The sequence below is a fragment of the Staurois parvus genome, unplaced genomic scaffold (genome assembly GCF_062004578.1).
Source record: "Staurois parvus isolate SC_StPar_1 unplaced genomic scaffold, SC_StPar_1.0 ptg000287l, whole genome shotgun sequence".
NCBI classification, from domain to species: domain Eukaryota; kingdom Metazoa; phylum Chordata; class Amphibia; order Anura; family Ranidae; genus Staurois; species Staurois parvus.
This window is the reverse complement of record NW_028318083.1, coordinates 26,214,686-26,241,075: the sequence shown is the minus strand read 5'-3', so window position 1 is coordinate 26,241,075 and position 26,390 is coordinate 26,214,686. Positions and strand designations below refer to the sequence as shown.

Here is a 26,390-nt window from a genome sequence, read left to right as displayed (position 1 = left end):
TTGTGAAAAAATTTGTAAATGCATTGAAAACCAGTTAATCCGTTCCCGAGATCATAAAAAAAGTTAAAAAAAGTCTTATCTGTTCAAAACTCTTTATAAAGTGCACTTTAAAGGCACGGGGCTGGCGCTATAAACCTCCTAGGCGCAATGCATCCTGGGGAAACTGTCTTCGTATTGCGAAAAAAGTTTGTAAATGCATTGAAATCCAATTAATCCATTCCAGAGGTCAGAAAAAAGTAAAAAAAAAATCTTATCTGTTCAAAACTCTTTATGAAGTGCACTTTAAAGGCACGGGGCCGGCGCTTTAAACCTCCCAGGTGCAATGCATCCTGGGGAAACTTGCTTCGTATTGCGAAACAAATACGTAAACCGAGGAATTATTTTCAATGGATTTTCATTCGTAAACCAAAAATTACGTTACCCGAGGCGTTTGTAAATCGAGGTACGCCTGTATTAAAAAGCATTGGCATTGACAATACTAGGGTCACACTAACTAATATTGTTTCATATTTCGTCTTTGGTGGTAGACAGAGAAAAATAAACTCAGCATGGGGGCTGCCATTGATGACCACTTTTAGAAGATACTAATTACTTGACCCACAGTATTCAATATACTGACTTAGAGAAAGTACATATATCAGGGAAGTCAGAGAAGAGTCAGAAGCCCTTATCTGCATGCTTGGCCCAGGACAGTGAATGAAACTCTTAAAGCAAGATATTAGCGAGACAGTTACAACTAGCATTTGCAGAATAAGATGTAGCAATGGCTGCCTCCATGTTTCACTTGAGAAAGATTACCTTTAAGAGAAAACTGTAATGGTTTAGAGTAAGTTTTATTTAAGGTGGTTGTAAACCCTTACATATGCCCAGTGAAGTGACTGGCCTCCGGTGACACACAGAGATGAAACAAATCATCCTTCTTAAGTTGTACCTGTCTATCTACAGTGTTCTCTTCTTTTCATCCATTCAAAGTACAGAATTTATAAAGTTTGTCTGAGAGTTTGCAAAAAAGAGGGCAGAAATTTGAAGTTACACTCTGCAGAGCTCAGTGAGGAGTGTACTGAGAGATGATTGGAGGGAAAAGACACACCCCTCCACACAGCTTAGAGGAACAGAGCTGAGGTTGTCAATCTGCTGAAGGTCCCTCCCGTCACCATTTTTCTCTTGGTGTCAGGAAAACTTGTCAGAAATGATTCATGCTGATAGAGGAATAAAGCAGCAGACAGAACGTTTAGTGTTCTTAACTGAGACAAGTACACACTATAGAGAGTATGCTTTCTTTATATTTCATGTCTGAGGTTTACAGCCAATTTTTTTAAGTTTATGTTTTTTTCTTCTTCTTTTTGATCTGGGATTTTTACTAATCTTTTCCATTTGATTTTTCATTTTGGATGATTGTTAGTTTATGGGCTGATTTTGTAATATTGTTGCTGATTGCTAGACTGGGGCTAATGATAAAGATGATGATGTAGTGTGGATGGAAGTCTACCCAAGGGACACGATGGTGTTAGTTACATCATCAGCCATGTAACTGTTGCTGGGAGTCCCATGAGGACTGAGTAGAAAGATCCATCTCACCCCATAGTTGGGAGGGGTTAAAGTAAGGTCCAATGTTTAAGAAGAGTAGGATGAAAAAGACTACTTTTTTCTAAAGAAGAGGGCATGTCCCTCAAAACGCGGCAGCAGTAGTCTGTCTTCACCCTGTGAGCTCCATCTTCAGAATCACCATCAATATTTCTGTGCATTGTATCTTGCTTTTCTGGATTGGTGCCTATGAGTATGTACTCACTTGTTTTTAGGTTTAATAAATTATAAAAGTAATGCTCTAGGCCTTTGTGCCCTTTGTTCATATTTTTATTTTCAAACTAATGTCTGATACCTGTTGATTACTTTATGAACACAATTTTTTGTTTTATATGTGAACATTTGATACGTAACAGAGGATCCCCAGAGCACTATAGGCTTTCTAAAGCAAGGACATAGCACAAGTTGTCTCCTTTTAGGCACACTGTCTTTTGAAACCTCAGGCGGAGCAGTGAGGAGAGAGGTGAATGACCCTATGCTCTCGTTTTTTTTGTGCCGGTACATTTTATCCTGGGCTTCAGAATTTTGTAGACAACAACCTTTTACAACAGTATGTAAGGAGAAGCTGTGCAAGTTAACTCACCCTGGTACACGGCAGATGCCTGCAAAATACACTGTGCAGCACATGCAGCTCCATGTACGTTCACACAAAAACAGTGCTATCAGGGAGGTAAGGCTTGTTTTTTTGCAGTAGAGATAGACAGAGTCTCTTCTGCCTACCAGCAATGTTTTTAAACAGGGGTTTAGCTCCTTTTTAACCACTTCAAGTCCGGACACTTTTACCCCCTTCCTGTCCAGGCCAATTTTCAGCTTTCAGTGCTATCACACTTTGAATGACAATTGCATGGTCATCCAACACTGTACCCATATGAATTTTTTAGCATTTTTGAGACAGATAAAACTTCATTTTGGTGGTATTTATTCACCACTGGGACGTTTATTTTTTTGCTGTATAAATGAAAAAGTCCAAAATTTTTTTTTAAAAAGTTTTTTTCTTATAAAATTTTGCAAATAAATAATCTTTCTTCATAAATCTTGGCCAAAATGTATTCAGTTATATTTTTAGTAAAAAAAAAAAAACCCAAATTAGTTTATAACCAAAAATTATAATTTTTCAAAAATTTTTTAAATTTTGTATATTATTATTTATGTTTTTTTTAACATACTGTCACCCTAGCAGTACCGTGTCACCATAGTGGCAGCGGTAGTCTGTCTAGCAGTACCGTGTCTAGTGGAAGTCTGTCTAGCTAGTCACCCTAGCAGTACCGTGTCACCATAGCGTGGGGGGTGATGAAGATTTTTTTTGTTTTTTACACTGATTTATTTTATACCCATAAAGGCTGTAAAAGCAATCATTTCTCCTTCTCTCTGGCTGCATTCTTGCAGCCACTGAGAAATGTGAGCTGTGGTTGGTCACATCTTGTCACATGGTACAAGGCTGTTGTGAATAGCCTTGTACCATGTGACCTCTGTGATCATTCACAGATTTCACTAGTAGTAAGCAATGATGTCAGCAAGTGACATCTTGTTTACTACTATTCATGTGATCACTGATTGGCCAATCAGTGTTCACATGATCAGGACCTCACACAGAGGTCCCATACAAAGATCGGTGTTCCGCTGTGTCCGGAGCGAGCACAAGCAGAGAAGTGGGGAGGACGTTTATAAACGGCCACCCGCCCCTGCACTGCTCCCGTCCGGCCATTTATATACATGGGCCAGATGGGAAGTGGTTAAAGAGCAGAATGTGAACACCTTGTAAGATAGTTATCATATTAGCTATTTCTGTACTGCATCTCCCAAAGGCTCTCCTGTTTAGGTTGAAGTTTAACTTTTGACATATAAAACCGCACTGATAACTGTAGAGCATATAGGCAGTCATTACAAACCTTTACAAAAACTGTAGTTCTTTAGTAGTCATTTACATCTTTTACCTTCTAAAAATACACCCAACTATATGTCAAGGTTTAAATTTGTACAGAATGAAAGTCATGTGCTGCTTCTGTACTGTAACATCTGAGAATTCACATGCGAGTGGCTGGAACCTGTCAGGAGGGTATAGCATAAGCGTAAAAACAAACAACCAATGTATTAATAGAAATGGAATATCTTGCCTGCTAGTCTTCTTTTGAATGGTGAATGTATAACATAAACAAGCCAGGCATGTGTCAGGAAGCTACAGGGCCCAGAGTAATTTGTTGGCAGGGTTGTCCCAGTTACGTTACTGTCTCCCAGATTTCCATGCCATCATTAAATTTCAGGGAACTCCTCACCACTGCTATGTGTGCAGTACCCAGAATCCTCCATCATAATGTTCACCTTTTGTGTCAAGACTGGGTGCAGAAAGGAGGAAAATGCTTCAGCCTAATTGTTTGACAGTCACGTTTGACAATGCTGGTCGTGGCTGCCAAAACCACATGCTTATGGGAGGCTCACATTTTATTACAACTTGCTACTTGTTGTCAGTTAACAACTCCTCTATCCAGTCCACCATTCCAAAAACAGCATGGCCTCAGGCAGTAGATTATTATGATTAGACAGATACAAATACTTTAACCTTTAACAAATCCAATGCACCTGAGGTAACAAAAAATAAAAAAAAGACACAGCAGAACTCTTGAAAGAATGTGTTACGCGACTTTTTCCATTACTTCACAACTTTTCCTATGAAACCTCTTTTCTTGTTCCCAAGTAAAAACTGCTTACACGGTGTTTAGTGCTCACCCTCTGCCACACGTAGAGAAAAGTCAATTGCTTTAATCCCAAGGTTCTTTACCTCGATGTACTTTATAGGATTAAAAACAGATTACTGTCTAGTACTTAAAACTGTCGCCCTTTTTGATTTTACTCAGAAGAGATGACTGCGTACTTGGCTGTGTGCATTTTTGTACACTGTGTGATATGAGGACTTCTATCTTATAACATCTGAAGTTTTGAATAATAAGTCAAACTGACTAGAAGGAGGTTTTCACATAATTAATAGATCAGTCCTGTTATTTTTTTCTAGTGTCTTTACCAGGGGTGGACTGACAACTCATGGGGCCCCTGTGTCCTCGCCCACACTCAAACCACACCCAAAAAAGCCTATGAAGGTACCAGGGGCATCTCATGGGGCCCCCTACTGACCCCAGCCCTCGGGCAGTGCCCGAGCGCCAGAATGGTTAGTAAGCCCCTGGTCTTTACGCCACTAGACGTTAGGGCCTGCTCATACCATATGCATTGGGCTGCACTTGGAAGCCTTGCCTAATGCAGTGCTAACACATAGACACATGCTCAGCCCAGTGTGCTGTGATGATGTAACTCCCGTGTGCATGCGCAGGAGTGATGTCATCAGGGTCGGACAATGAGGCGGCCAAAGAGTCTGAGCCTGGAAAGAAGAACGGGAGAAGAGAGAAGTGACCATGACAGCCCAGATCACTACGGCAATGGGGGGGCTCGCTTGACAGATAGGTCTGCAATAATGTGCTAATATGAGGTGCAAAGTAGCACATTGTAGCATAAAAATCTCCCAGGGGCTTTTTTTTTATTTTCTAGTGCAGAGGTTTAATTCAGCTTTGATTCAACCATGTTGCCGTGGTGTGCTCTAAAAAAGAAGGGCATGTCCATGTACTTTTTTTCAGAACAGTGAGTTGCAATGCAGTAAATCACATTGCAACCCATTGATGAATGAAGTGCCACTTTGAAAAAAAGAAAAAGGTAAACAATGTGCTGCATCAGCACCACTCCCTTCAGAGTGCACCCCAGAGTCATTGCCATATTGCAAGTGTTACTAAACCCACAACAGTAAAATCAGTCTGTATATGCAGTAAAGCATGCTTGTTATACTCACTATGGAACCTAAGGGGTTAATCCCTCAAGAGTTGGTTCTGGCCAGCTCAGTGGATTGCTTCAAAAAAAGCCTGGATTATTTCTTAGATACACAGAATATAACTGGATACTAACATTTATAGGTAAAGTTGATCCAGGGAATATCCGATTGCCTCTCGGGGGATCAGGAAGGAATTTTTTTTCCCAGCAGGTGCAAATTGGATCATGCTTTGCTGGGTTTTTTTTGGCTTCCTCTGGATCAACTGTGGGTGTAGGATCATAACTTTTTTTTTCTATGGTTGGACTGGATGGACTCTTGTCTTTTTTCAGCCAGACTAACTATGTAACTATGTAATCCTCTGCATTGTGTAAAAAGGCCATTTGATCCTGACTTCTCTGCTCTTCCTCTTGTTCAAATGTCCACATCTTATCTCCTGATAAGACAGACTGAACCGTAGCCATTATGCACACGATCAGTTTAGTGTGTATTGCTAGAGAGGTTGTTTTTTCTTGGAGGGTGCATCTGATCAACACAGTACCAATCAGCACTGTCCAGACAGAGGTCAGAGGTTTTGCATCCTCCTAGAGCAGAAAGAAAACTCCTACATGCATTAACCAGTGCTCTGCTGGACACTGATAGAAGTCACAAGACTTCTCTAACTGCTGATGAGAAAAGGTATTTAGCAGTTTATATTTACTAAAATAATTGCACTTCCATGTTCTGTGTACTGTGAATGCAGGGTCCTGGGTTTAGTAACACTTTAATAATTTAGTGGGAGAATGGGTTTCAGTGAGATAGGCCCTCCTGTGCCTACCCGTACCATAAGGCTGTTGATGGCCTTGGCTAGAGGTTTTAATATCTTTAGTTGTTGCCAGCCTTTGGGATAGATTACACTTAACTTCATTGATACCATAAGAAAGAACTGTGTAGTTTGGACACAAAAAGGACACAGATACCTGGTGCAGTCCCATGTGGCTATTTATACTTAAAACATACAGTATATACTGTAAAGTCAAAACCATAAATGCAATATGTTGCAGCTTACCAGACCTTAAATGTGGTGGCTTTCTTTTCTTTTTTTTTTTTTAGGTTTCTGAACAAATACCTTTTAATCCTGATAAAAATCCAGTATCCTTTTCATTTTCCATGTACTGAACTGAAATTCCAAATATTGCTATCAGTTTTCCAAACTACAGTATCTTCTGTGAACTACAAAATACCTCTTATCAATGTGACAGAAATGAAGGGAGAGGAGGTGTTTGTAGTCCAGATCAATCCAGGGTGGCAACGCTGCTTGGTCATAGATACAGAATGGTGAGTGAGCGTTGTCGCTCTAGAACAGGAAGTATCAGGCCCAAGACAACCAGTAGTCAGTATTTTCCCTGTCTAGGTACTTACACACAAAAGGAAAATATAATTAGTCTGGCTTTTCTCATTTTTTTTTTTTCGTTTACACTTTCTTGTTTTTTCATTGATGCCAATTTCTTTTTTTTATGCTTTTGTCTTCTTTTATCTATCATTGATCTTGCTGAAAAGAATATTGAATTTAAAGTGGTTGTAAAGGCTGAAGGTTTTTTACCTTCATGCATTTTATGCATGAAAGTAAAAAAACTTCTGTGTGCAGCAGTGCCCCCAGCCCCCTCAATATTTGCCCGAGCCTCATCACGATCCAGTGACTGTGAATGACAGCCTCATCTGTCCCAGGTCTCTGCTTCTTCATTGGCTGAGACAGCAAGCAGGAGCCATTGTCTCCCGCTGCTGTTAATCACAGCCAGTCAACCAATAAGGAGAGAGGGGGCGGGGCCAAAGCACATGGGAATTGACACACGGAGCACTAGGTGCCCCCATAGAAAGCTGCTTGCTGTGGGGGCACCCGACAGGAGAGAGAAGCCAGGACAGCGTGCGGGGGACCCGAGAAGAGGAGACATATAGTATAGACATATTTTGTTATTTTCCCCCCCAAAAAATTAACCTTTAGAATCGCTTTAATGACAGTAATTTTTCAGGGATCTTTACAAGCACAAATATGGGATCATTGATTTGAAAAAAAGGGACTGCCTTGATCTCTGGCAGTCTGCATGTCTTCTGGAGTGTGTCCCCAATCTCAGATCGCACTTGAAGCATGTCTGTTGTCTCTGACCATCTTGTAAAGTTGATGTACTATATCCATAAGCACTAACAATGTTCTGTAGCATTGCATAAACTGAATATTTTATGTGGACCAGGGGATTTGCTAGTCTTGTAAAAGACCTGGGGCACTGTTGGACACCCCAAGGAGAGCAATAAGGTTGTGTAGCACGTCACAGTGGACAGTGGGTGTTGCCAAATTACATTAACCATGGTAAAGCTGAGCCTCCTTGTACCCATAAAATATAGTTTGATTGCTGTTCCACATTCAAGAGTCTCACAGACATGTAAAAACCTCAGCACAATCATTGTTTAAAAATAAAATGATTCTGTTACATAAACTTTTGTGCATATTGAAAATAGACAAGATCTAACACTTTGTCTGAGCCAACCTTGAAGAAGAACTTTATTAAATTAGTCAGGGGCTGCTTAGCAACCAGCTACTGTGAACACTTTAATCAGAAGTATGTAATGTACAATATACAGGGGTGTGTAACAGAAACACACACAGATCCATAGCTCTGGTCAAGACTGGCAACTCCTGCACATGGACAACCTGGGTGCCGGGTATCACAGTCCATCTCTACTCCTCATTGAAATTGGGAAAAGATCAGGCAGTGTCCAATTAGCTCTTCTTGCAGTATTTTTTAATAAGCAGTGTGTTGACTGCATACAGTGATATCTCCAACCCAAAACCAGCCTTCCTTGATGGTTTCACCACTCCTGGCTTGTCACAAGGATAGGGCACACCCAGGGGGTGTGTAATGCAGAGAGTTCAAAGGTCAGTGGGTAAGGAGTGCTGAGGTCTGTGCCAGCTTTAGGAGTACATAACACGCAGAGTGCAGAGGTTGGTTTTACATGATGCACAGGGTGAAAATGTCCGGAGAACATAATGCTCACAGTGCAGGGGTCAGGAGTATATAAGGTACAGAGTGAAAGGGTTAGTGGTACAAAACATACAACGTGCAGGGGTTAGGAGAACATAACACACAGAGTGAACAAAATCAAAATTGGTGTAGTGCAATCCTGATATAAATTAAATAGGTGATTGATACCACAACCTAGTGCTGTAAATAATAAATACATAAAAAATAATACATATATACTGTGTTGTGTAAATACAACGTATTCATAACAATGCCAATTGATGATCTGCATTATTATATAAGTGGAAAAAACAACATCAATAAGTGTAAAGAGTGAATGATCATAAGTGATTCACACTTAATAAATATGCATAGGTGCATGTAAATCCGTGCTACCACCCAATATATAAACTGAAGATAGCACCTTTCATTCACCTGTGGATTTTAATTGTGAATCACTTATGATCATTCACTCTTTACACTTATTGATGTAATCAATTGCAGTTTATTGGCATTGTTCTGATTAAGTTGTATTTACACAACACAGTATATATGTATTATTTTTATGTATTTATTATTTACAGCACTAGATTGTGGAATTGATTACCTATTTATTTATATCAGGATTGCACTATACCAATTTTGATTTTGTTCACTTTGGATATTGTGATATGTTACACAGGTAGGTGTCCGTGGTAGTCCCTAACACATATACATATTTTTCCACACATTGATTTTTTTAGTGGCAGCGCATACATTTTTTCTTACATAAACACACAGAGTGGAGCAGTCAGTAACAAGTTAAGGAGTACCTAAATTACAGAGTGTAGGGGTCAGGAGTGTAAACACGCAGAGTGTCGGTCAGCAGGTTTAGAAGTACAGAATGCAGGGGTTAGAAATATATAATGCACAGAGTAGGGCAACCATGAGTACACAATGGACAGAATGCAGAGGTCAGGGACATGTAGCACACAATGTGCTAGAGTCAAGGTCAGGATTAGGAGTACATAACAGGCAAAGTGTAGAGGTCAAGAGTATGTACATAATAAGCAGAGTGGGAGTACATAATGCAAGGGTCAGGAGTATATAATGCACAGCGTGCAGACATCAGTGGTATGTAATGCATAGAGTGCAAAGGTCAGGAGTATGTAATCCACAGAGTGCTTCAGTCAGTGCCAACGTTAAGGGTCAGGAGTGTATAATGTGCAGAGTGTAAAGTGCAGGAGAACGTAACAAGCAGAGTCAAGAGGTCAGGAGTATGTAAAGCACAGAGTGCAGGGGTCAAGAGTACATAGCACACAGAATGCGAAAGTCAGGAATACATAATGCTCAGAGTTAAAGGGTCAGGATTGCATAATGCACAAATCACAGGGGTCAGGGAATATGTAAAGCACATAGTGCAGGAGTTAGGAGTACATAATGCACAGAGTTCTGTAGTCAGTGCTGATTTTTGAAGTGCATAACGCACAAAGTGTAGGGATCAACACTGTATAATGCACAGAGTGCAAGGGTCAGGAGTATATGACACACAGAGTGCTGCAATCAGTGCTGGATTTAGAAGTACATAATGCACAGCATGCAAATGTCAGGAATATGTAAAGCACAAAGTGCAGGGGTCAGGATGATGTAACATTCAGTGGTCAATGCTGGGTTTGGGAGTACACAAAGCATAGAGTGCAGGAGTCAGGACTATATAATGCACAGAGTACACTGGTCAGAAGCACAAAACATGGAGAGTTCAGAAGTCAGGAGTGTGTAATTCAGATAGTGTGTGTGTGTGTGTGTGTGTGGGGGGGGGGGGGGGTAGGAGAGTGCAAGATTTCCCCTGCGAGCAACACACACTTTCTTTTCCCAGCAAAAAATGCCTCCTCCTCCAAAATAAATCCAGCTTTAATTTGTACACTTAACCCCCAAACAAAAAATACTTTCTGCAAGCCAAGATAATCCCCAAACAAAAATACAAACATTTCTTCTCCTCATCCCAAGAAATATATCCTCCCCACTGCTGAAATCTCCCCACCCAGCACAAATCTTTGTCCTTCCAAGTCCCACCAAATCTTCCAGCACAAATGCCCTCCCCCCATTAATAATCCCCCTTCCCAGCACGAATCCTCTTCCTCCCCAAATTCCCACTCTCAACACAAATCCCATCTCCCAACACAATTTACCCCAAGCATAAATTCTCTTCCCCACCCAGCACAAATCTTTGTTACCTCAGGTCATTGTATCCCCCAAACCAGTTACCCCCAACCTCCCTGAACTTACAGACCTCTAAAACAGAGAAGATGGGATGTTCTTCCTCCCATTTGATGTCATGTAGCATGTCAGAGTTGTGGAGGAGGCTAGGGGCAACTACTGTTGGCTTTGAAGCCTATTGCTGTGACAGGAAACCGGCTGGGAGAGATTCTGGCTTCTGCATTGGTCGTGATTGTGCAGGGACCTGGGGCACCTGGCAGGAGATACAGGATACATGTTCTAGTTGCCTGACACTAGCTACCCCCTCCTGGTCTGGGCCTTTGGTGGTGTTAGAGACTCAAGGCCCCCTATATCAACTATTTGAATCATCACTGCTTTAGGCACTATTAAATAAGATCCTATGTTTTATACACTTTACTTTCTTTTGACATGGAAAAGCAAAAGGATTTAACCCATAGCAACTAGTCATATATAATTTTTCACAGACTCCATAGAGTATATTAGAATCTGAGTGATTGCTATGGATTCTGCACTCTGTATATAATTATTGGACTGCTTTGATAAATAAGTCTATACCTATGATGTTTTTTTTACCCCTCCTTCCTCTAACAAATGCTTTAAATTTATATAAAATATATGTTTCACGAAAAAGTATAATATTATGAGTGCATACAGAAAGGGAAAAAAAGGCATCTTGGTTGTCAGATGTGTATGTAAAGTAGATACAATTACCATGTAAACCCTAAAGATATCTGTGGACAAGTACAGAAAAAGAGTTCATAAATATCAGTTACCTGATCAATGTGGTTGGTACTATGAGCTAAAAATAGCATCTCAGCAGGCTGCACACACACAGTTTCTATTTGTAGATACAGAGGAAAAACAATATGCAGCGACCATGTCTCACTTCCTTCAGAAGCATTGTGTACAGGACAGGCTACCTAAACTTGTAACCTAATATCGGTCATAGCCATTCAGACCATAGACAGTGACACTGTGGTTGTCATTCTATCCTCGCTTTGTGGAATTTCACTCTAAGTAGAAAGTGTGAAATTTGTAACAGTTGTGAACTAAGGATTTGACATTTTGCTGGCCTCTAATGTATATTTTATTGCATTATTATTTACAAGTATTGATTCAGACAATGTATTAATAGAATCACTATCCTAAACATCGAGATGCAATTAAGAACAATGTATTTCTGCGAATAGCAACCAATCAGCTTCCAGCTGTTATTTTACAGTGCAGAGTTGAAATTGAAATACAGATTTTGATTGGTTGTTATGAGTAATAAGAATTGTTCTTGTTAGCAAACTTTTATTACACAAGCCCCAATATCTATTATCATGGCAACACTTATGTTGTGGGAAATTTGTGCAAATCATGCACTAAGAGTTCTTTACCTACCAGAAATAAAAGCAGATTAGATGCATTTCTTACTAGACAAAGGGTATTCCACTGTATTAAGTAGTATTTTTAGTGGGGTGTTTTATTTATGCATTTAATTTGACTGCCTTTGGGGGGGGGGGACTTTGTACTCTTCTTTTAAAAAAATACCCTGTTTTTGTATATAATGTATTTTCCTCTTTTTATTCTGGTCAGGAATAACAAAAATGCAGATTTTAGACTCAGTTTCAGTTAGTGATAAGGTTCTTTTTTCTAAGCTATCCTTTTTAGCTTTGCTGAAAATAGCCAGAGCTCAATACAGATACAGGACTCAATAGCTGAAGCTCAAATTTTCACACAAAAATTGGCATTCATTTGCCTCTCCTCCAGTGTTAGAATTAAGGTAGTTAACCCCTGTAGCGCCAAATGTTCAGCTCTGTGAAAAGGACCTTTTTTCACTGCAGGGAGCATTTCTACAATAAAGAACAATTAGCAGGACATGGGATACACTTCCTTAGAGGTAAGTAATGTTGCTGAACCTATATCCGTGAAAAAGATTTGAACTAAACCTAATCTTTAAATATTTTTTAGACAAACTCTTTATTGAAAGTAAAGCATAAAAAAATACATAAAATTAATTACAAACGTTTGCAAGCAGAGATGGTAATTTCCACATCAAGACAGGGAACCATAGCAAATGGAAACATAGTACATGAACAGTGCATTTAAGAGAGGATAAGTATGTTCTGAAATCCTGAAACCCACAGCTTGAAATATTTCACTGTTGACCTGGTGGTCATAGATAAGACCAAGCGATACATAACACAGGCCTCAGGATGACCTTCATTTTCAGCTTTAAATATTACAGTATTATAAAATTATTTAAAAGTAGCCAATGTTACTGTGAGCAACACTTCTGCTTTTGATTTGTCTTTACAGTTTTTTAAGTTCCATAGGCCATCCCTACCATTAATAACGATAGGACATTATGAAAGCACACAACCTTGTTCTGCCATTTAGTACTGTCATCAATTATAAATCACATTATTTTTGGTGTAAAAAAGTATATTTATCTTGCCATGAATAAAAATATTCTGCCCCTGAGCCCTCTCATGGGACCTAAAGCCTTGAAAGCAGTGACAAAGTGTTTGGCTCCCATGAGCACTCTAATTGAAATAGCAAAAAAAAAAAAAAAAATATATATATATATATATATATATATATATATATATATATATATATATATACACACACAGTATCTCACAGAAGTGAGTCCACCCCTCACATTTTTGTAAATATTTTATTATATCTTTTCATGTGACAACACTGAAGAAATTACACTTTGCTACAATGTAAAGTAGTGAGTGTACAGCTTGTATAACAGTGTAAATTTGCTGTCCCCTCAAAATAACTCAACACACAGCCATTAATGTCTAAACCGCTGGCAACAAAAGTGAGTACACCCCTAAGTGAAATTGTGCAAATTGGGCCCAAAGTGTCAATATTTTGTGTGGCCACCATTATTTTCCAGCACTGCCTTAACCCTCTTGGGAGCTGGTGGATGTTAGAGACCTTGCGCTCCTCCACCTTCCATTTTAGGATGCCCCACAGATGCTCAATAGGGTTTAGGTCTGGAGACATGCTTGGACAGTCCATCACCTTTACCCTTAGCTTCTTTAGCAAGGCAGTGGTCATCTTGGAGGTGTGTTTGGGGTCAATATCATGTTGGAATACTGCCCTGCGGCCCAGTCTCCGAAGAGAGGGGATCATGCTCTGCTTCAGTATGTCACTGTACATGTTGGCATTCATGGTTCTCTCAATGAACTGTAGCTCCCCAGTGACGGCAGCAGTCATGCAGCCCCATACCATGACACTCCCACCACCATGCTTGACTGTAGGCAAGATACACTTGTCTTTGTACTCCTCACCTGGTTGCTGCCACACACGCTTGACACTATCTGAACCAAATAAGTTTATCATGTTCTCATCAGACCACAGGACATGGTTCCAGTAATCCTTGTCCTTAGTCTATTTGTCTTCAGCAAACTGTTTGCGGGCTGTCTTGTGCATCATCTTTAGAAGAGGCTTCTTTCTGGGATGACAGCCATGCAGACCAATTTGACGGTGTGTGCGAAGTATGGTCTGAGCACTGACAGGCTGACACCCCACTCCTTCAACCTCTGCAGCAATATTGGGAGCACTCATATGTCTATTTCCCAAAGACAACCTCTGGATATGACACTGAGCACATGCACTCAACTTCTTTGGTCAACCATGGCGAGGCCTGTTCCAAGTGGAACCTGTCCTGTTAAACTGTTGTATGGTCTTGGCCACCGTGCTGCAGCTCAGTTTCAGGGTCTTGGCAATCTTCTTATAGCCTAGGCCATCTTTATGTAGAGCAAAAATTCTTTTTTCCATATCTTCAGAGTTATTTGCCATGAGGTGCCATGTTGAACCTCCAGTGACCAGGATGGGAGAGTGAAAGCGATAACACCAAATTTAACACACCTGGTCCCCATTCACACCTGAGACCTTGTAACACTAATGAGTCACATGACACCGGGGAGGGAAAATGGCTAATTGGGCCCAATTTGGACATTTTCACTTAGGGGTGTACTCAATTTTGTTGCCAGTGGTTTAGACATTACTGGCTGTGTGTTGAGTTATTTTGAGGGGACAGCAAATTTACACTGTTATACAAGCTGTACACTCACTACTTTACATTGTAGCAAAGTGTCATTTCTTTAGTGTTGTCACATGAAAAGATATAACAAAATATTTACAAAAATGTGAGTGGTGTACTCACTTCTGAGAGATACTGTGTATGGTCATCTAGTGTGTATATATACACACTAGATGACCATAGTTTCCTTTTTGGCCTTTCAAAGGTTATCCCTAAAGTTTGTCTTTTTTGTGGTGGTGGGTGACATCAGCCTAAATAGAAGATCAGTATTGCATAGCAGCCCTTCTCAAACTTTTCAATATGGAGGAACCCAGTTTCAAGAAACTTGAATCATATCTATAGCTCACTGGACATTACCATGATGATAACTGGGAAGAATGCTCCTTACATTTGTGGTCATTGGGAAGAATCTCCCCCTTATAGATAGCTAAACATATAATTTTCCTTTGTTACTTCTCTGAGTGGCCGCAACTGCTCATTGCTCAGGGAACCACTTGCAACCACTGAAGGAACCTAAGGTTCACAGGACCCTGGCTGAGAAAGACGGTTATGTAGTGTTCAAATAAAACCAGGTAGCAGCTCTATTAGTCTTCCAACCAAACGTTGCTGATAGCTTCTTTATGATTCACAGACATGGGATACATACAATCCTTCGAGCCCAAAGATATAATAATATGTGCTGGAAATCTGCTTGTAGGTTGGCATACACTGCCTTTGGATAACCATTTCCTTTTAACTTTATATTTATTGTTAGCTGCAATGAACTTATATTATAACTCACTACAGAAGTGTCTTGCAGCAGCCAAATCTACACAGTTTACTGTTTTTTTTCTCATTTAGACACCCTGTAGAGTGAGCTCATACTATATGTGCATAACAGCTTGAGGGCTTACATGGCACATGGCACAGTATGCATAGGTTGCTAACATACATGAACTTTTACTCTCCAGCAGTTATGAGATAAAACAATATATTCAGGGTTTTTTTTGTCATATCCAGTGGTCTACACGTGGTTGGTCCTTTTCAAATTTAGTTACATTAATGTAAACACTTGGCTTATAACTGTGACAAAAATAGCGCGGGTGAGTAATATCAGAATTGCTGCACCGCCAGTTATTAATACTTGTTTTTCAAAGTCATAATAAAGCGTCAGTGAAATCAGGGTATGACCAAAGATCACATAATGTGGCTGTGATTTTCTGTTCTTGAACATTGAGTTTCCACTTTATAACTTGAAGAAATGAAAGACGTGGGAGTGCAGAAAAAAACAAGCTCTACTATTAACAGCTTACCACATCCTGTTTTACTATCTCTTTTGATTGTATCACAGAAGTTTGCAGCTTCATCATACCATTATGTATAGCAAGTGGCGAATGTCACAGTTTACCTATGTTCTCAAACTGTTTACTGGACTTATTTTTTTGTTAATGGAAAAGCTATAAATATAAATGGAAAATATTGTTGACAGCAATAGATGGAGATGGTGGCCAATAGATGTTTTTTCCCTAAAAATGACATTAACAGGTCAAAAGGTGTGAAATAACCCATCTATAATGGACAGGAACCATTAACGTTGTAGGTCTTACTCCCCCACCACCCTCACATTACAATTTTATCTGCAGTCTCCTAATATCTATTACTGTAGTTTCTTACAATTCTACATGTTTTTGTAGTAAATATTATCAATAGATCCTTTACTTGCTGCCTTGTGTTTTAGGTCTTGTTGCCTTTTTAATGAATATTAGGGTGTTTATTCAGCCCAAACGTTAAAAAAAAAAATGGATAGAGTGAGGAAATATAAGAAACCCTGTTGGGGTTTTTTTTTCTGTTTATGGCTCCATTAGAGCAATATTTTCTTGCTCCCTTTTCTAGTGACCATGGTCCCACCCAAAAGGAAATGAGGTTAAAAATGCAATAGCCAGAAATAAAAGTTTTTTTTTTTTTTTTTTACAGTTGGAGAAGGTAAGGGAGTTCTAATCCGTCCCTACTCTATTCAAAACTATGAGGAATTCTTATCCTTCTCCAAAACTAAAAAAACGTTTTGATAAACTTAAACTTCAAGTAATATTTCATTGCTATTCAATTTTTTTACAGTTGGGAAGGTAAGAAGTCCCCTTGTCTTTTTGTTGTTGTCTGTTAGAGATTTTCATGTACTTCTTGTCTGGTAAATTGGTTTTCACCAGGACAGAGAGTGAGGCAAAAGCTAATAGAGCCCTGGATAGCAATAAAAACGCAACAAGGGATCTAATTATTCTCTAATTTATCCAAAACTGACAAGAGTTCTAATAAGATTGAATGGACATAAACTTTCATTGCTATTCAATATGTGATTATGATAGTTCAGCTGTGCTAATAAATGTCTTGTATGGTAACAGGTAAGAAAGAGGTAGATATTTTTGTACACCCCACTCAGAGTTTCTTCAATGGCAGGGATTTGTGGTTTGAACAAAGATCACTGAAATACACTTGTTAATAGTCCACTATCATGGCAAGCGTGTAGGATTTATCTGCCAGCCTGTAGAAAATATAAATACACAGTTAATAGTACCTATTGATACCAGTTTAGATCCAGTTAAATGAGAACCCTTCTATTTTCACCTTTAGCAATTACATTTTAAGCCAGGTTGAGAAGAAAACTGGAGGCACATACTGAATATGTGTCTTTCAGCTTTAGTAAAAGGACTGTTGGTTGCAGCTGTACCAACTCTTAAAACTGTAGATGGTTATTACATTGACACCCACCAGGGTGTTCTCTCCAAAGCAGCTTTCAGGTGTTCTGGTGGGTTGTGCTGGGGAAACCCATACTGAGATTCTTCTGCTTCTTTTTCCTTCCTCTTTCTGATGCAAACAGATGTTCTCTGTGCTCATAACCTGACTTAAGGGATGCTCTACTTGATATATAATGTAGTGTACCAACAAGCTATAAAGACTTAGGAAAAAAAAAAAATTAGCTCTTGCACCTTCTTTTAAACAACAAATACAAATAATCTGCAAACATAATTTTACATGTTCACTCCAGTTAAAAGCAAAAGACAATGTCTAAAAAGGAAAGTGAGCAAGCGCTACCTGCTCAGTACTTTAGTGTTTCATCCAAACATTGCTGTGCTCCACTAGTCCACTAGTTGATCTGAGAACCCTGCATGTGATACAAGGGAAATTCCCAGATACACCCAATGCAATTATTATATGAAAGCTTATATGAAAGGTTAGATGTAAAAAAAGAAGTCTATAACAGCCAGTGATCAAATCTATCCTTGAAAGTGATACGGAAAACAGAGATGGGGACTTTACATAGGCTGTAGGACATACACTCCCAATAAGCCTGTGAAGTGCTTTTTGGATTCTAGTTAAAGATTTATATGGGATGTTAAATCTATGTTGTGAACTTCCTGTTTACTGGATAGCATTGCTTATAGTTAGTAATAGAATACATTATTTATAACAGGTATTACAATTGTTGTACCACAATTAATACTTTAATGCTATTATTTTAATATTTATGTATTTTATCATTTAAATTAAACCAAGAATATATCCATATGCATACTGAACATGATTAATAAAAGCTGGAGCAAATGTGGGCCAGTAGCATCCATTTAGATTTAATCTTTCAAATGAGGGATGTGAGCTTTAGCCAGACTCAGAAACAGTAATGGGGTTGACCTGATCCAGACTGAGACTCAGTAAAGGGGTTGACCTGACCCATACTGAGACTCAGTAATGGGGTTGTTCTGTTCCATGCTGGGACTCAGTAATGGGGTTGACCTGATCCAGACTGGGACTCAGTAATGGGCATGGCCTGATTCAGACTGAGAATCAGTAATGCGGTTGGCCTGATCCAGGTTGAGACTCAGTAACAGGGTTGGCCTAATCCATACTGAGACTCCATACTGGGGTTGATCTAATCCAGATTGGGACTCAGTAATGGGGGATTAGGGGGGTTAGGTGAGCACAGACAAACCACACATGTGAAGGGAATCAGAAAAAGCACTGCAGCAAGGAGACTATATCCCACCATTTTACCACACCTCCCAACCATCCTAGGTCCTGCGGGACCTTCCCAGAATTTCAAGCAAGGTCAGGTCTGGGCTGCATCTCAGAGCCCAATGCCGGAAGGAGTTCCACTAACTTAGCGTGCAGGCATCCAGTAAGAAGAGATTCTGGCTGTTACAGTGCTGGTTGGCAGGGGAGAATCAGTGCACCCCGCAAGAGACGCAAGAGTGCTGTGGATTCAGACTTTCCTCTGTCTTCTGCCTAAGTTTGCCTGCTGTTCACCACTACAGTAGTCCACCTGGCAGCCAGTGTAACCTTTGAGATTCAGTAAGAAATCGTTAAAGGGATAACACATCTGAGGAAACTACACGCCACCTCTAAGCCTGCTTTTGATTCTCAAAGCCATATCAGCTTTGGAATCCACGTTATCTGGAGGGGCTGAGGGATGCAGCTGCTGAGCCAGAAATTTATATTGATGATCTTTTGGATCTTTCAATAGAGGAGCAAAAATGTAACCTACAGCTATTTAAGGTGGATTCCTGAGTTTCATACTGGTCCATTTACACCGAATGGGATTTACCCTGGATACCTGGAGAGTAGCAGCCATATGATCAACTGATGTGCAGACGTATGCCAGATGATCCCCGAGGTTACCCTTAGGATACAGATGACCAGGAGTGGTTTTATTTACTCAAATGCGCTTATAATTGCCCTTTCTGGTTAGTGCAATATATACTCATTTTCCTATCCACTGGAATCACGGAGCTCACCATTTATATATATTGGACGCTTTTACTTATGTTTATAAATCTGTGTCACAATTGCACCTTATGTGTCACAGTTAGATGCTGTTATCACCTTTACCCTACCGCTCTACATCGCACATTTTGTATTATATTTATCATTGTTTTAATTTGTTTTATTAGGTTATTAGTACATATATCATTTTATTAGCGTTGCATTTTATGATTATGAACGTTTTATGAGGATTGGAGGTTTGACCTTTATGCTAGCTGCTTACTTTCTTACCTAGCACTCGTATAACAATTATTATTTTAGTAACGGGGGATTGACCTTTTCCAGACTGAGATTCAGTAATAGGATGACCTGATCCAGACTGAGACTAAGTAATGGAGTTGACCTGATCCAGACTGAGATTCAGAATTGGGGTTGACCTGATCCATACTGAGACTCAGTAAGGGGGTTGATCTGATCCATAGTGAGACTTAGTAATTGGGTTGACCTGATCACCACTGAGATTCAGAATTGGAGTTGACCTGATCCATACTGAGACTCAGTAAGGGGGTTGACGTGATCCATAGTGAGACTTAGTAATGGGGTTGACCTGATCACCACTGAGATTCAGTATTGGGGGTGGACCTGATCCTTACTGAGACTCAGTAAGGGGGTTGACGTGATCCATAGTGAGACTTAGTAATGGGGTTGCCCTGATCCACACTGAGATTCAGTATTGGGGGTGGACCTGATCCATACTGAGACTCAGTAATGGGGTTTGGCCTGATTCAGACTGAGAGTCCATATCTAGGTTGCCCTGATCCAGGCTGGGTTCAGTAGCAGGAGAAAGAGCTCAGCTAAGTGTCATGAAAATCTTGAGCAGTATGTAATGTGACACAAAATCTGCCTTCTATATACCATGTGCTACAATGTAACTAATGACACATGACAATAAACCATTTGTTTGAATTAGAAAGGCACTGTGTGCACAAACATATTCATGTATCAGTAACAGCTTCTCCCCCTCACAAGTTATAATCGGAAAGTAGCTTTTTACCATTTCCTGAATATCTGTGACATGTTTTTATCTTGATTGTCAATATTAACTTTTCTGGTACAAAGGAAACTGGTCATTCTGTATGACACAAGTAACATTGGGCATTTATTTCACAGAAAGTTGTGTCCTAGAAAAAAAGGTGTTATCATCTGTTGACATTTTTCATATCTCTGTGGTAATCAGGTGCTTGTGGTGGCAGCGGTGGTAGTGAGTGGGTGGACAGGGGAGGAATGGAAACAGGAGGGATGTTGTACAGCTTGCTTTAGATGGCCTTTGCCAGGTTCAGTCATTTCCTGTCCGCCTGCCAAAAAACACAGGCTGATAAATTGACATGAAATGATGAGTGTGGGAACTGTGTAGTCTGACAGTGTACAGGACAAGACGACAGTGACGGAAGAAGCAGCAAAAAACAAAGAACTATCCTTCCATCTATAGATAACTGTCTCTTATAATACTGACTCGTTGACATTGACTGACTCCTTTCTGTAGTACACACTTAGTAAAACAATGGTGGAAAACAAGCAGATGAGAGCTAACAGCTGAAAACCAATGTCTGTATACAGAAGTGAAGCTATTTCCAGATGTGTGCAATCTTCATTTGTTGCACTGTTAGAACTTCCCAGATTGTTTTGTAATAGTGAAACAGATGAAGAAATCATGTTACATGATTGGGGTTGATTTACTAAAGGAGTTGAGCCTGTTAGCTTAACAAAGTGAATGTTCACTGAATAAGGTGAAGCTGTGTTCATAGCAATCAACCAATCATGTGCTAGAGAAAATGCTTCTTTTCTAAAGCTGGCCATAGATGCAGCGGTGGGAAGTTGTCTGCACCCGCAGAACACAATGATTACTGCTAGCAGATAGCTGCTAGCAATAATTGCATTAAAAAATCTGAAAAGCTGGTTGTACCCACTTTGCTAAGTGAACAGCCTCTCTTTATTTACTAAATCAAAACCATTATATTGTGTTTATGCTATTTTTGGAAACATTTTAATGATTTTAATTACAACATATTCAGTTTAACTGATTTTCAATCTTCCTGTACATTGCCATTATCAAGTGTGCTGTGATGAGGTGTATTCCTCCTGTTTTTCCATTTGAGGAAGCACTTCTTAGATAAGGTCCCCCCTTCCTCCATATATTTGGTCCTTGCTATTTGAAGGAGTTGCAGGTCTTAATAAAATAATTTTAGGGTTTGGCATCCATCAGTCAGTGTAGGAGAGCCATTTTGGCTGGTGGTAGCACTGGCCCAGAATGGTTGATATGCTAGTTGTGGGTAAAGAAGCACATCATTCAGTCTCTTGCAATTACGTTTGATGATCAGTAACTGGAGTAAATGCTGAGAAAATGCAATCAGGAAAATTGAAGGGAATATAATCATTTTGAAAGGGTCAGTCCACTTGTCAGTGGTATTTTAGTGATAGGTGGTGCCTGGTGGTCAGCTTTTGGTTTCTTATGCACCATGAACACGCTAGGATCTCTTGGCCATAAGTCCATACTCTCTGTCAGCACTGATATTTTGGTTGTTTACACTCATATTTGTATGTTCCAGTGTTTCTCGTCTCCCTAATATAAAATACACTTTTAAAACTATGCTAAGGAGAGTAGAAGCCCCTTATATTAGCCACAGAAGGTGGGTAGACTCCAAGAATTCAAGTGCTCACCAAACTACTCCTTCAGAGATATAACTATCAAGTTATTCAACAGTCCAGCGTCTAGGTATCAGTTTTAGCTGGACTGACCCTTTCATACAGCACTGTCTACAGGCATACCTTGACATTGGAAGCATTTTTGTAATGTTATTATATTTGACAGAGTTTTGTTGTAGGCATTGGTGGGTAACTTTCATAAGGCTCAGTTCAAAAAAAATTTAACACAAGGAAACGGCTGCCTAATGTAGTCATGTGACTCTTATTGGGCTCAGCTATCATGACTGCAGTTTTTTTCTTTAAATAAGTATACTTGTGCTGCTGTGTTAGCTTTGTGCACCTTTGGATATATGCTTGTAATAGGGGTTACTGAAAACTTTTTTGTGCAAGCTAATTATGTAAAGAAACCCTCTAGATCCCCTATAGTGCAGCTCCTGCAGCTTAGCCTCCATTTGGCTTTGGGTGAATGTGTACACTCCGTCACCTTTATGGTTCCACACTTGATGCTACCTTAGGCTGCTTTACAGAAACAAAAAAAGAGTGGAAATGATGCCCAAAACAAGTAGTCATATTCCTTCTTGTGGGCTGGTTCACACCTGAATCACACAGGAACTGCATTCATTTGAATGGGCTGAAATCACACTAAAAGTAGTGCATGCACCACTTTTCAACAACGCACTGCACCAGATTGCATGGTACCACGGTACTATGTAATCCGGTGCAGGCAAATGTGTTGTCTTTGTGATCTGTGTTTGGGGGGGACACCCAAAGCAGATTGTACACCCAGTGCATTTTGAACACAGTGCAGGAAATGCGCACTGAATGTAGGTTTCCCACATTGCCTACCGGTGTGAACAAGCCCTTAATGTGTAAAGCGTAAACTTAAAGAAAATTTGTGCTTTGCCCGTAAAGGGTAAATTAATAGGTTTACTTTAATCCTCCTATCCAGCAGCACACACTCACCTTTCCTTCACTCCCTCCACCATGCTATTTATCTGCAGGAGCAGCAAGAAAAACCCAGTGTGGATATAGTGAAGCATGTGCAGGGGCGGACTTACAACTCATGGGGCCCCCAGGCAATAGGGGATCATGGGGCCCCTGTGTCCTTGCCCACACTCAAAGCACACCCAAAACATCCTATCAAAGGTACCAGGGGCATTTCATGGGGCCCCTGTGTCCTTGCCCACACTCAAAGCACGCCTATAAAAGGTACCAGAGGCATTTCATGGGGCCCCCTACTGACCCCGGGCCCTCGGGCAGTGCCCGAGTGCTTGAATGGTCAGTCCGTCCCTGAGCATGTGACTCCCTTTTTGTGACAGCATTAGGCCAAGCACCATTGCTGTAACACGGGGAGAGTCCATAACCCTGTATTACACAGGCAGATTCGGCAGCTCCTGATAGCTGAACAGTACGGTGGGGGAGTGAAGGAAAGGTGAGCGTGTGCTGCTGGGGTGAGGGTGGGGGGGATTAAATTTAACCTGCTGCTTAATTCTGGATGAACAAAGTACAGGTTCACTTCAAGTATGAAAGCTGAGACATGATTGGCTGCTGTGGGCAATGGCCATCTTGTTTTGTTCACATTATAACCAAATGTCATATGCAAAGAATGAACATGACTTATGATATATATTGATTTATCATAGAAATGCAGATCTAGTAGTCAAAACGAACTTGAGTCCTTGACTTTGCTTTTTTCTCTTGCAGTAAATGAAATAATAAGAAATGACCTCTCAAGCAACAATGTCCATTCATAGCTTTGACAATCCTGAACTTAGACAGTGGACCTGTCACCATTCTGCTGTGGAATGAAGATTAATTAATGAATTGGATTCCGATCACCAAGTCCTTCTGTCATTTCATGGAGTTTATATCTCTGGTACAGCAGACATGTTTAGTCTTCAGCAGAACTCTCATCTCAAGAAACATAAGAAATAAAACATTGTAACTGTGTATTGTATGGAATATAACTGAAATACTTGACGAAAGCTGATGGCCAGGAACCGTGACTGATCCGTTTGGCACCACTGGATGCCGGCAGTGCCTTAAATGTTCATATTTGTGGCATTAGGATGAATCAAAAAGCTTTCTGTTTGCTACCAAAAGAAGTATTTTCGGTGCAAAGAACTATAAAGCAACTGTTCAGCTTGCTGTATTATAGAAGCAAACTTAATTCCGACGAAGAAAACAACAATTGGGTGGAAAAACTCAGCCTACAAACTCTCTCAATGCTGCAGATCAAAATGAAAGTATCGCCTTAACCTGTGCGCCTCTAAAAAAAAACAATTGGACTCTTGCTATATTTTATCTAAAATATTTAAAGTCATCCTTTTTAATAAAAGAATGTTCTATTCTCAATTGGGAACCATAGCACAAAGAAAGCATAAGCACATGACCATTTTATAGAAGTCACAAAAACTGCATGTTCAAATGTGATTTAATCCGAGGGTGATACTTAAAAGGTGTCAGAAACATTTCATGTTTTCCCGCATTGACACAAGCACTTCCATATTTATGCATATTGATATTCTGATTAAAACTCCATCCTCACTTTTTACTCCTCTTATTGGGTCGTTTTCATCTTATTGACAAACCATTATATCTGCATCAAAAAAATGACTTATATTAAGCTAATATGTCACCTGCCTTATATTCCTAACGCCGTCCCTTGGGTTAATCTTGATACATAGGTATATTGTATGCATCGTGTTGCTCTATCATGAAAGCAAGCACTTTAAATAAGAAATAAAGAAAAAAAAGCTAGTTGCATTAAACTAAAAGCAACAAGTGTAATTTGTACATAGGTGACGATAAGATTGTAAATATTTGTATGGTTCCACGAAAGCCTTATAACTCTTGTCATTCTTCTGCAGTAAGGGTGGTTGACATGTGCCTCGGCAACTGTTATTAAACTACAATTCCCAGAATGCCAGCTGGCAATGCATGCTAGGAGTTGTAATTCGGTAACAGCTGGGGTCTCGCAGATTGCCACAGACTGTACATGGGGAATGTTACCAAAAATAAAAAAAAAAATGGCTGACAATGCAGTGCTATGTGGTATGTTTCCATATTCATTAACCTAATTTGGAGTATAGTACAGATATTTAGTATGACCCAGTTCATTAATTATTGTACAAGTAGCAGCTTAATATATCACTAGTGATACCATTTTTTTTTTTAACTTCATGTAACCAAACTAGCATGGTCTAATTGAAACTGATATGTAACTAATGTTGTGCCTTAGTAATCGACGCCCTCTTCTGGAAAAATGCCTAAATTACAAACTGATTGAAAGTAACTGGCTTGAATAATGCTGTGTATTATGTCTTACTTTTTTTTTTTGAACGAAAACGAAAAGCCATATTTAATATTTGCACACGACTGTGATAAACTGAATAGATAATATGGCTTTGTGTATCATTTCATTTTTCATGTGTAATCGAAAGATGTTTACCCCCCTTTATAGCACTATAGGATTTGCATGATATATGTATAATAGATGACAAATAGACAAGTCAGTGCTCAGAGACTACGTTTGCTGGCTGTCCCTGAACATTATCAATAAAGCAATATCATGGAGCCAGTATGGCAGTGTTTCTTTTCTGAGTTTTGTGTAAACTGCTGTTCATTTATTCTTGTTTTCTGTAAGGGTCTGTGCACATTAGGTGGCTGAAAAAATGCCAGTACCTCTGGCAGAAAAAGCAGCATAAAAATGCTCAAAGGGCACAAGTGTTTATGGGCATTTGCTTTTATAAGCGTATTTTCTCAAAGCATTTCTTTCTTTTCATTTTTCACTATATTCAGTGTACACTTGAAAACGCTGAATGCTCCTAAGCACTGTGTTTATGCGCATTTAGGAGCGATTAGGCACGTTTTTGAGTGTTCAGGCATTTTTGAGCATTCAAAACTACTCTTCAGAGTAGTTTTTTTCTGCCTCTAAACTTCACTGCCACTAAACTCCTGAAAATGCTTATAGTGTACATATACATTGGCTAACATAGAGAGGAGTTTAGAGTCAGAGACATAAAAAAGCTCAAATGCCTGCAGAAGCAGCTTTTTTGAGCTGCAGCATGCATGAGCCCTAAAAGGTAAGTGTGCTTAGAATTCATATTACAATCCCAGAAGGAATAAAGTAGGTTGAAGCACCTAATGACTTCTTATATTTCTCAAGCAAAAATATAAGAGACCTGTGAGATATTCAGGCTGCTGCATTTACGCCAGAACCAAATTATCCAGTTTTGAATGGATTTTCTATTATCAAATTGTTGTCATAGCAAAAGAAATAGAAAGTACCATTGGAATACAAAGT

At 39.6% G+C, this 26,390-nt stretch overlaps 1 protein-coding gene across 4 annotated transcripts in view; it reads left to right on the top strand.

Moving 5' to 3' along the window:
- NFATC1 (nuclear factor of activated T cells 1) overlaps window positions 1–25,665 on the top strand; it is a 255,928-nt gene extending 230,263 nt beyond the window's left edge. For all 4 annotated transcript variants that reach the window (XM_089682345.1, XM_089682343.1, XM_089682347.1 and 1 more), the window contains one exon: window positions 23,789–25,665. In XM_089682345.1, the coding sequence (XP_089538471.1) occupies window positions 23,789–23,838 (50 nt within the window). In that variant the 3' untranslated portion in view covers window positions 23,839–25,665. The remainder of the gene's footprint in view (window positions 1–23,788) is intronic.
- Window positions 25,666–26,390: the final 725 nt, after the last annotated feature.